Source organism: Labrus bergylta, chromosome 18 (assembly GCF_963930695.1).
Source record: "Labrus bergylta chromosome 18, fLabBer1.1, whole genome shotgun sequence".
Taxonomy (NCBI): domain Eukaryota; kingdom Metazoa; phylum Chordata; class Actinopteri; order Labriformes; family Labridae; genus Labrus; species Labrus bergylta.
In genome coordinates this window covers 11,474,826-11,485,927 of record NC_089212.1, presented here as the reverse complement: position 1 = coordinate 11,485,927, position 11,102 = coordinate 11,474,826, and the positions used below count along the sequence as shown (strand labels likewise).

At 44.3% G+C, this 11,102-nt stretch overlaps 2 protein-coding genes across 3 annotated transcripts in view; one reads left to right on the top strand and one right to left on the bottom strand.

Annotated features, from left to right (window-relative positions):
- si:dkey-157l19.2 (NHS-like protein 3) overlaps positions 1-7,248 on the top strand; it is a 28,045-nt gene extending 20,797 nt beyond the window's left edge. For both annotated transcript variants that reach the window (XM_020630033.3, XM_065966249.1), the window contains 6 exons: positions 221-364; positions 1,036-1,079; positions 1,194-1,317; positions 1,522-1,623; positions 1,762-5,589; positions 6,282-7,248. In XM_020630033.3, the coding sequence (XP_020485689.2) occupies positions 221-364; positions 1,036-1,079; positions 1,194-1,317; positions 1,522-1,623; positions 1,762-5,589; positions 6,282-6,346 (4,307 nt within the window). In that variant the 3' untranslated portion in view covers positions 6,347-7,248. The remainder of the gene's footprint in view (positions 1-220; positions 365-1,035; positions 1,080-1,193; positions 1,318-1,521; positions 1,624-1,761; positions 5,590-6,281) is intronic.
- Positions 7,249-7,477: 229 nt separating this feature from the next.
- On the bottom strand, positions 7,478-11,005 carry si:ch211-67f13.7 (uncharacterized protein LOC565426 homolog). The gene is made up of 8 exons (XM_020630034.3): positions 10,448-11,005; positions 10,256-10,368; positions 10,065-10,171; positions 9,793-9,967; positions 9,587-9,701; positions 9,438-9,517; positions 9,260-9,348; positions 7,478-8,193 (listed from the first exon to the last, which is right to left on the bottom strand). Exons 1-8 carry the CDS (start codon positions 10,943-10,945, stop codon positions 7,571-7,573), a joined length of 1,800 nt encoding a protein of 599 aa, XP_020485690.1. The 5' UTR covers positions 10,946-11,005; the 3' UTR covers positions 7,478-7,570.
- Positions 11,006-11,102: the final 97 nt, after the last annotated feature.

Sequence of the window (11,102 nt, the reverse complement as noted above, 5' to 3'; positions counted from 1 at the left end):
TCATTGTCACAGTCACTGGAGTTTAATCCTACATGAGTTGAACTCTTCACCTGTTTAATTCACACTCTCCTGTCTTAACCCTCAAACATATTTACTACTGTGTGCTTAAAGGTCTGTAACAGACACCTCTGCTCCATATGGACCCCTTATCTACTGTTACACTAACACACAGCTTTGAGTTGATCCAGACTGATCCCTTCTTCCCTCTCTCTACCTCCAGCTGTCCAGAAGCGAGACCATGACAGCAGGACCCCTTCCACCCCGCTGTTCCAGGAGAACGTGTTTATCGAGGCTAGCAGGCCCGAGTACCTGGAGAACCTCCACAGTGAGGCCCTGGAGGGGTTAAAAATGATGCAGGAGGAAGGTACTAAACACTGTAGAGATGCAGAGTGACATCTGTGTGCTAAATTAGAGGTGCCACGTGCCAGCATGTTGATAAATGTCTGCATGTTACTCAGGAGGGTGTGCACTAGATCAGGGGTTCCCAAACTTTTCAGCTTGCGACCCCCATTATGACGGTGATAGGTACTTGGGATCCCACATTTGACGCATTAGAATAGAATTACTTAATTGATCCCAAACTGGGAAATTGTTGCGTTACAGCAGCAGGTTGTGCAAACACACAATATGAGCAAAAATCACAATATTAGCAAATAGTATAATAATAATAGTATAATAATAGCAAATAATATAAATATTAGCAATTAGCACTAGGTCAAAACACTGGCATTAGAACAGCAAACAATAGCCCAAACACCATCATATTATTCTTGTAATTTATTGTAAGAAAGTACTTTTTTTACTTACTGTATTTTCAAATTAATGGGTGAAATCTAAAAAATGTTTAAACCATTTTCCATATTTATATGTTTTTGGAAGGAATCTCACGACCCCCCTAACAGTGTTCCGCGACCCCCCCAGTGGGTCCCGACCCCCGCTTTGGGAACCACTGCACTAGATTATATACACACCACAACTACGTTTAATTGCAATGATAACTTATAACTGCAGAGTTAAACGTTACTCTCCTTGCAGAAACCAATAACGGAGTGGAGTATCGGGACAATGAAAGCACTATTGTAAGTTACACATCACACCCAGAGGGGCTGTTTTTTCTTACACATACTGCAAATGCACGTGTCCCATACAAGTGAGTTGTTTCCCCAAAATAATGATGTTTCTCCTTCTTCCAGTCGCACACAGACGGGGAAGGTGGAGGGTTTATGACTGACAGCACCATCGGTGACACAACTTCTGTCGTCTCTGTAAAATCATCTGTGTCCACAAGATCTTCCCGCTCTGGACTCACCAGGCAAGGTAACTCACCTGTTAATCCTACTGTGCTACCATGTCATTTTATAGTAAGATATATTATACAACCAGTGTACTCTATTGTCAAGCACTTCTTTTAAATGTTTGAATATCATTTTAAAGAGTATAGAGTATAAATGTGTATTGTGTAAAGATACTGTTTGTATAAGTATAAAAGGATGTTTTTTACTTATGTGCAAATCTGCTTAGAATCAACATTCAGACCCCTGAACTCCGGAAAAAAGTCCAAGACGAGGAGAAGACACAGAAAGACTGTTGCGGGAATCCCCCAACATGTTCAGAGAGAACTTGGTATGGAGCTCATCATTTCGTTTTATTGCTACAATACAATTAGAAAGATTAAAGTTTAAAATATGATTATTTGTTAAAAACAAAGGATATTTTTTTTTAACATGTCAGTTACTAATGAGTCCTCCTGTGGTTTCTTAGGCCTGGACAGAGTGGGTTGGACCATGACTCAGAAAGCACATGAAGAAAATCTTTATGACGGTGAAACAGACGAAAGCTCAACCACTGATGGTCTGCAGCAGGCAACACAGTCGCAAACTGGGACCAGTGCTGCTATCCATCCCCTCAACAAAAAACAACTGGAGCAGCTCGCTGCCACCAATGCTGGTCACAGGGACGACCTGGCCCTGCTGAACCGCTTGGACCCCGACCTGTCAGCAGAGCAGAGGCATCACTCCTTGGCCGTCCACTGGATGACCACAGCCAACAACCTCCAGCAGGAGCCGCCCAGCCCCGTCATGTCCATGTCCCCTCAGGCCATGTACATGTCCAAAATCATCCCCAATGCTGTCCTGCCCCCCTCCATTGACGTGGTGGAAATCAGCCGAGGGCGGAGTCGCAACAGCGTCCGCACCGTCAGCAAGAGCAGCCTGGTGATGTCGAGCCCTGCCCCCTCACGGGCTTCCTCTAGAGCCTCCTCCACAAGAACCACTTCCTCCAAAGCCTCCACCATCACCTCTGCCTCCCGCCAAAACCTTCCAAATATGTCCGACAGCTCTGGTTGGAGCAACTCTGAGTCCTCTGAGACCCTGGTATCTGACTCCTCCACCATCTCGAGCAGCAGCACCCCCCGACAGAATAGGTCTCAGGATGGCAATGTGTCCGCCAAAGAGGACAATATCAGTGTCCACTCATCCATCAGCAAAGCTTCAAAAAGCACCTCCAACGGCAAGCTCGTTAGTAAGCGAGTGGTGGAAAATAAAGAGGGGCCATTTGTGCGTAGCCTCTCTGTCATGAAGCCAAAGAGGGCACCCCTGCCTCCAAACCGCTCGTATTCCCTCCACAATAAGATGAAGAGACGTTCACGGGATGTGGCAGAGGTGAGGGTCATTCCAGGGGAGGAAAATGAAAAGAACAAATCAGGATCTTCTCCTATACCCTCCAAAATCATAGACAGTCCTGGATATACTGCTGACACCAGTTCTCTGGAGGATTCTACAGGTTCTGTGTCATTCAGTCCCATCAGAACCCAGCTGAACATGCTAAAGGCAGGGGAAGCTGCAAAAGTTGGCCAAACAGATTCCAAAGATGCTTCACAAGAAAAGAATAAACAAAGCACAGTAGTCTCCCCGTCTAGTGGCTACTCCAGCCAAGAGGGCACATCAGCAGTGTCTTCAAAACAGTCCCACAGCTCATCTCCGAGGCACAAAAGAGGTCTCTTAGCAAAGCTTCAAAGGTTTTTTCCTGGCCCCACCACTTCCCCTTCAACCCCACCCCCTACTGAAAACATAAAACCAGGAGAAAATCTTAAACCTGACACCTCAGTTGATACTGCGAGTCCTTCTGTTAGAGCTCTTAGAGAGCTCTTCAATATCCCTCCACATCCTAAAGTCCACGCACCCCCACCCCCGCCTCCAGAGGTGTGGGTTCACAGCAGGCGTTCCATCGAGTTGCTGCTAGGACCCCCGCTGCCTGATAACATTTACGCCATCATAAAGAAGAATCCAAAGGACAGGAGGCAACACAGGCAGTCTCCTTCTGCGTCCACAGAGAGCTCCGTGAAACTGGAAAGAAAACACAAGACAGCGACAGCGGAGGCCGTTAATGGATCCACACATGTGATGGAGGTAAAGAAGGTTCAAGAAAGTAGGATTTTGAATGCAGAGGTTCACAAAGAGAACAACGACAGACTGGTTGAGCAGAACGTAGATTTGAAAGTGACAAAAAGAGATGAGAAAGTAAGCGGAAGTGACATTTTAAGCGGAATGCTAGTGAAAGCGGTAGTGAAACGAGAAGAAAGACTTGCAGCAGCCAGAGAAGAAGCAGCTAAAAAGAGCTGTACCAATGTGACATCTCCTGAGTCGTCGTGGCCTCCGCCACCTCCACCAATTGGACAAGTGGTCATTACTGATGAGATGGATTTCTCTCTTCCGCCTCCACCCATGTTTGGTGGGGGGTTAATCTTTCCTGTCCAGGTGCCACCAGAAAGCTCTAATCCTGGTGTGGACTCATGTTCTACCCCTACACCCCTAAATATCCCACCTCCCCCATCATATACAGCACCCGCTCCACCAGTGGAAGCCGTGACCCCTGCTACGCTAAGGAGGCTCACTCCGCTGCCTCCAATTGAAGAGGTTCCTTTTACGCCACCACCTGAAGAGGTTTCTCCACCCGAACTCCCGATAGAGGCTTCTCCGCCTCTACCAACTCCACTTAATGAGGTCCGTCCTCCTCCTGCACTCATAGATGTTTCTCCTCCTCAACCACCTATAGCGTTTTCTCTTCTGCCACCACCAACTAAAGAAGTTATCCCTTCTCCGCCACCACCTACAGAATTTATTCCACCCCCACCCCCTAAAGATGTTTTTCCTCTGCCACCACCTATAGAAGTGATTCAACTTCAACCCCCCAAAGAGACTTCTCCAGTGCCCCCACCTAAAGAGTTTATCCCACCCCCACCACCTATAGAAGTAATTCAAACCCCACCACCTGAAGAGGCTTCTCCTCCGGCCCCTCCTCAACCTCTTAAAGACATCTCCACCACACTTGTTACAGTGGTTTCTCCTCCACCAGTGCAAGAGCCCCCCCCTCCACCAGTTATCGAGGTTGCCCCTCTTCCTCCTAAAGAGATCTCCACTCTGTCTACTGAAGAGGTTTCTCTTCCATCTTCAGAAGAAGCTACACCTGTTAGCACGCTCGCTCCGCCACAGAGTATTCCACCTCCACCACCCCTCCCGTCACAACCCCAGCAGGAGACTGATCCATCCCGAGAAAACATCCCGTCAGAACCTGACTCTACCACAGTTACATCGATCAGTATTCTTGCTCCTCCTCAGAGTATTCCACCTCCACCTCTCATACAGCCTCAACCTGACAAAGTTCACCTTAACACTGATAGCCCAGCACCACAGGAGACCCCCCCTCCACCTACACCTCAAGCCTCACCTCCGGCTCCTGAAAAGGCTCAAGAACCTGCTCCCCCTGCACCTGCAAACATTCCTTTACCTCCACCTTTACCAAGTGCAGAGCCCCAAGTGATTCCTGCTAGCAAAGAGAAGCAAACTCCAGAGCAAACCTCCACCCCTGTCATGCCGGTGGAACCCACACCCATTGTCACCCCATCCCTCCTGCAGATGGTGAAGCTGCGGTCTGTTAACAGCAGCCCTGAGCCTCCTAAAGCCCCTGAGCAACCGCAGGCCGAGGTCACAATGAGGAATCAGGTCCAAACCTCCTCTTCTAGCGGTGAAGCTCCTCAGAAGCCAATCAGAAGGTCCCTGATCATCCTCTCACCCACATCTCCCACATCCACCTCTCCACCTGCCGTAGTGACTTCACAACCTGCTGTGCCAATTCCACAGTCTCTGCTGGTTCCACCCACATCTTCATCCACAGTCACGTCCCCTACCAAAAAGTCTCCCCCTGCCATGACTGCATCTCCCTCCATGAACCTGCAGGAGGCCATCCGCCTCAGGACAGCAGCCAGGTCCAAGGAAAACGCCCCCTCTCGCCTCAGCCTGCATTCACCTACATCGCCCAGAGACCTCCATAAGTCACCGTCCAGTACGGCCAGCTTTATCTTCTCTAAGAGCAACAAGAGGGTGGTGATTGAGACCAAACCAGTGGAGGAGAAGAAGAGCTTGGATGTTCCCTCTGTAACAAAGGTGGAGACAGATGCAGAGTCAGAGAAGAAGGGAGGCAAGGTGCCACCGCCTGTTGCAAAGAAACCCAAAACAAAAGGCAAAGAGACAGAGACATGTGAAGGGGTGGAGCAAACTGCAGGACAGGATGCACATCAAGAGCTTATCAAAGGTAAGACCAGTTTTCTACTTAAATGAAACGCATCATTCTATCAATTTTTAGGTATGGGCATATTGATCGGCTGAGTATCAGTATATATTATTTGCCCTGTTGAGAGATTTTGGCCTATCAGCAAATGATTTGGCCTTCACTTCTTCATTGCAGTGACTGATAATATATATATTTTGCCTCGTATCAGTTACAGGATAGCTATAAGCCCCATTCACACATGTAAAAAATTTCACGATAGGTTGCATGTATGAACGCAAACAGCCAATTTTTTTCACCCCCACTTTTTGAAAAAAGTTTTACAACTAATCCCCTCGTCAAATTTCTACAAGAAGTTGTGTCCGCGAATGTATGAACAAAGCATGTACTTTAGAAAACTCCCCAAAAGTGAGCGAGCAGCGGTGATGACGTTCATATCCTGTGATCACAGTGCAACTGGTTAGATCTTTGTGGGAATAAAAAAAGCTGCTACTTATTCTATTTTACTTGCCAATGTGTTTGTTTCCACTCATGTTTTTTAAAATACTTTTTGATTAAAAATACTATTACATTTAGCCTTGATATAAAGGCAAAAACTGTGATCACAGCATCAGACTCTGTTGCGTCGTCTGCATACTTAGATACACAATCATTTGAGTAAACAAATACTAGATCATCCTAATTTACTTATTGTCGCCTCTATTCCCCATCCTAAGGTGCTGCAGATGAAGCCAATGAAACAGCAGGTACTGTTGAAGGAGGAACGATGACTTCCACATGATTAAAAAAACCGAGGGAGGACTTGGAAGGACTCGAGCTTTACACTGAATTTGCCGCTACTTGGTGTGTTTGGGAATAGAAACCGGATCTGAGTATATGAGACGATTATTTCTGAGATTGTGTTTGACAAAGTTCTGGATTGAAAAAAAAAATCCTTTGATTTTCATGTTAATGGTTTGGGTGATAATTTTGTCAAGTTCTCATTCTGTACTTTATGAAGAGTAAATACAGTCTATTTTCTTTGACCAGAGGGTCTGCAGAGCTTTGGAGTTGCATGAGATGTGATTATACTGCCCTCTAGTGTCAAACAATGGTTACACTTCTGTCCTGCTGAATCAGAGTGTTTAGTCGGTAATCTTACAATGGGACTTTTGGGTGCTCATTTGTAAATATAGATTTTGTACATTTAACATATTCAGTAATGGTGGATCTCTGCTGCAGAGTCCTTTTCTCTATTTTCCCGAAAAATCTTCCACGTCAATTATGTATGTTGAAAAATATTAATTATCTTAAGTTATTTCCTCTTCATGTTCAGAGGGTCTCTGCTGACAGAAAGTCTTATTTACTATGTTATATTAAACCCTGATATCATTTAAAGAAAATGGAATTGTTAAGCTCTTAATCATATCGTTATATATACATACATTGTTTTGCTCAAAAAAATCCCACTTAATTTGTCATGATTCAAATCAAGGTTTATGACTAAAGGTCACAGAAATAATGGAGACATGAAAGTAATCCAAGAATCATATTTTGGTGCACATATTTTTGCTGCTTTTAGTTACTGATAATGGAGGCAATGCCTCCTTTATCATAGTTACAGCTAAAACAGTGGGATATTTCTGTTTTTGAAACTTGTTTCAGAGAATCATTAAAAGAATAAAAACTTATGAATGGATCAAATAGTCGTATTCTTTTTCTCCTTAAATCTGATAATTTGCATATTCCTATGACATCATCTTCTCATCTTGAGGCTCAAGTCTGAATCATAAAAACACAAGTATGAAGGCTTAGACCAAATGTCCTTTCCAATGTTTTGATGGTTTTAAATGACATCAGCTATCTTATTAGCATGGCAGAATTGGTGCACGACAACCACTTATGATTATGCATCCTGAAGATCACAAAAAACTTTTTGCTTTTCATGTGTTTATTCAAACATCTTTTGTTAGAGAGTTACAACAGATTCAAAGCAGAAAAACCTACTAAATTAAATAAACTAACACTACCATGAAAAATACCAGGTCTGCTCTCCATCATCTGCTAAGCCATCTTCCGTTTTCCACTGCACCTCAGAGACTACCATCCTGTCCTCGTCATCTCTACCTGGATACATGTTTCCCTCCTCATCCTCCTGCGGCTGCTGTAACTCTCTCTGTACGCTCACCTCTGTTGATAACGTTTGCTCCAACTCCACCCAATGACGCAACACCTCAGCTTCTTTCTCATGTTGATGGATCACCTGCTGTACGGCAGACATCTCATCTTCTCTTCCTTCCTCACTCTCTGAGTAATCCTCTTGTTCCAAATGCCCTGATCCTTCATCTTCAATTAAGATGAAATAGTTCCCTGCAGAGTCTTTCTCCTCCTCTTCTAAGACCTCTCTCAAACCCAACTCTTCTAAATCAGGTTCTGTCAACTCTCCATCTTCATCTGTGTAGACTCGATCTTCTTCATCATCATCATCATACTTCACTACATCCAGACTCTCCAACAGGTCCTTGTAACGGTTCAGCTCATCGATGTAATGACTGATTATGGCCTCGCCGCCTCTGCTGATGGAGGAGGTTCTGACTGGTAGAAAATCATCCTGATCTGAGACCAGCAAGGAGTCAATGCTGACTGAGCCTACAACAAAAGTCAAGATATAGGGGGACATTGACATACTAATTTGGCCTCAACAGCAAGTTCATTAGTTTCAAACTATATCAGGATAAGAGAATAATTCTGGATTCATCAAATTAAAACATGAAAAAGACCTAAACATAGAAGAATCACAGCAGGATTGGTGTTCATTCATCCACACTTTGGCTGGAAAACATTGGTTAGTTTGTCTTTGTAATGCAGCATATTAAATGTCAAAAGTCTCATTCAGATCAACTTTTGGGAACACTACAGACACATGGACAATAATCGCTCACATATTTTCTGGACATGTCAAAAAAATTCCAACTTTCAGTGTGAATTTATGCTGTATTGAGCTCAGTGTTATAAAATTCCTGATTACATACGACCTGAGTATCTTTGTTTAATGAGAAACGATGCAATGAAATAGACTTGTTTATGATTAATATATATCATCTATCATCCAGGTCTACACTCCCTCCAGCTCACTACTTTTGATCCAACCTTCACAACAGAGCCTTAAGTCTCTCACTAGATTCTTCTCTTCTGTTGCCCCCTAGTGGTGGAACGAACTACCAAACTTCATTCGATCTGCAAAGTCCCTTTGCACCTTGCTGATGACCCAGCTATTTAATGAATACCTACACACTTAATGATATTGATCATGACATTATTTAGGATGGTTTTAAGCTGATTAGAACTCTCCAGAACAGCTGTCGATTGTGTGCTTTGCCTCTGCACTGCCTGTCAGCATCTGTGTCCTATCAGACTTAAAGCTGTTCATTCGCACTTCCTGACTTTGTCTCCTCTTTCTAGATCCTTGCTCGTGTTGTACTTACTTTCTGATATATGTCGCTTTGGATAAAAGTGTCTGCTTAGTGAATTGTGTAGAAAATACAATTTACTAACTGCAAAAAATAAATTACAAGGAAGTGAAATAAACCTGAGCCTTCCAACCTCAGCCAGTGGATGGAAATAGTTTGTAATTATCCATATAAAATATTTTTTTTAAAGTTGGGTAACATCTTATATCAAGGCTAAAAAAAAGAAAAAAACGTTTTTAACGTACCTTCCATCGTGGCCCTGATGGGTTCAGATGTCCCACATTGTGAATCACAACATTCACATATGAAGTTGTCACCAGTCAAGGCCTTCCACCTGTCATCGGAATTGTTAAACATATGCTTGAACTATTTGGAAACCAGCAAAGGTCAAATTCAGTCCTCAAAATGCAATTCAAGGCTCACCTCTCCTCTTTGTAGGTGCAGGATTTGTGAGTAGGACTCGGGTCTTCAGATGTAACAAACAGTTTGCAGTGAATGTTGACCTAAAAAGAGAAAAATGGTTTAGTCTACTGTTTAAAGCATGTGAATCCAGAGTCATACTTCACACTCACCCCTGCATTGGGGTCAGAGGTGAACTGGAAAGCCTTCAGGGAGAACCTCAAGGTCTTGTCAGTCCGAGAGATGAATTGGGAAGCTCCTGGGGCTCTCCAGCTGTCCATCATACAGCTGTCAGGACAACAATTAGACACTGGTCTCAGTTGACTTCAAATTAGGTCACTATCGAGACTTTCAATGTTTTACCGTCCATAAAACTCACCCAAAATTGTCAATGATGGTGTATTTGAGGGGTGATTTGAAACCACTTGCTGGTGTAGCAAAGCAGCTACTGATGTACAGTTTCCAGTTAGTTGGGAGATTTGGAGCAGAGACCTGGAAATTAACTGCTTTTCCGAGCTGGTACACCTGTGACTTTGAAGGTCTGCTCCATGAATCTAACAGTTCATTAAAAAGATGTATCAAAATAAGTCAATGAGAACATACATGCAATGCAACTCTTATTCAATACAACCCACAGTTCCTTGAACGTACCATCCATCAGCTCCATCTGAAAGTCATTTGAACTTCCTATCAGCCTCTTACGCACGACAGCACTTTCCCAAGTGGGCTTCACGGTTAGCTGGTAAACATGGAGGTTTCTGAACAAGGTTCGGAGGTAGTGAAAAAAAACACACGCAAAAAAAACAAGGTTGAAATAGCGAGGAGACACGTAAACGTCAAACCTTTGATAACGGCATTTAATGTTGACATCTATCCGGTGCGCTCTGCTTGGGAAACGTTTTGGTGAAGGCTCATAGTGGAGGACGAATTTGTAGACCAGATAACCAGGGGTCAACTGTGAGCAAGGGTCAGAAGTTGAGAATTTTATATTATGCAGGGAATCTGTTGAACAAATACACTCATGGAAAGCTTACCTGACGCATGGCATCACACGCTGTCAGAGGATACGTGAATAGCAGGTCACCGTACGGTCTGAGAACTCCGTTGCTTTTACATGAGCTTCCAAGTTTCAGCTCACTAGCCTCTGCGCCCAGACCGTAGAACGCCGGATTGACCCGCACGAGAACGTCAGACGTGGAGCAGGTTACAGAAACGTCTGGAAGGTAGGCAAATTCCGACCGGACCTTTGCCTGGAGCTCCCTGGGGCGCATGGATCGAGGTTTTGCAGGCGCTAGAGGCCAGTCGGGCCTTTGGGAGCTCAGTTGGGACAAAGGAACCGTGCTGGAAGACGACCTGTGCAAAGATTTCCTACCGCCTGTTGTTGTCACCCTGACTGGTTTTGACTTTGGCTTGCCCAGTTTTAAAACCTCTTTTCCTTTCCTTAATTGAAATTGAGAAGTGCCTACTGCACATGTAAAGAGACCAAGTGATAGAATACTCCACAAAATGTAGTGACGCCACTTTGTTTTCATCGCAACAGACCGTTGTGCTTCTACCTTTCTCTTTTAATCTGCGCGTAAAAGCAGCGCTTGGGCACGGCTGCAGGTAATTAGTGGAGAGGCTCAAATCAGCAGCCTGCTGTCAAGTTACAAGTTACACTTTGGTTCTGGTTAATCCAGTCAATGACAG

Coding starts and splice junctions, on each gene's coding strand:
- si:ch211-67f13.7 (XM_020630034.3), bottom strand. CDS start 10,945: ATGAAAACAAAGTGGCGTCACTACATTTTGTGGAGTATTCTATCACTT. Junction 10,369..10,447: donor CGTGTGATGCCATGCGTCAG/GTAAGCTTTCCA, acceptor CCTTGCTCACAG/TTGACCCCTGGTTATCTGGT. Junction 9,349..9,437: donor TGCACCTACAAAGAGGAGAG/GTGAGCCTTGAA, acceptor TTCCGATGACAG/GTGGAAGGCCTTGACTGGTG.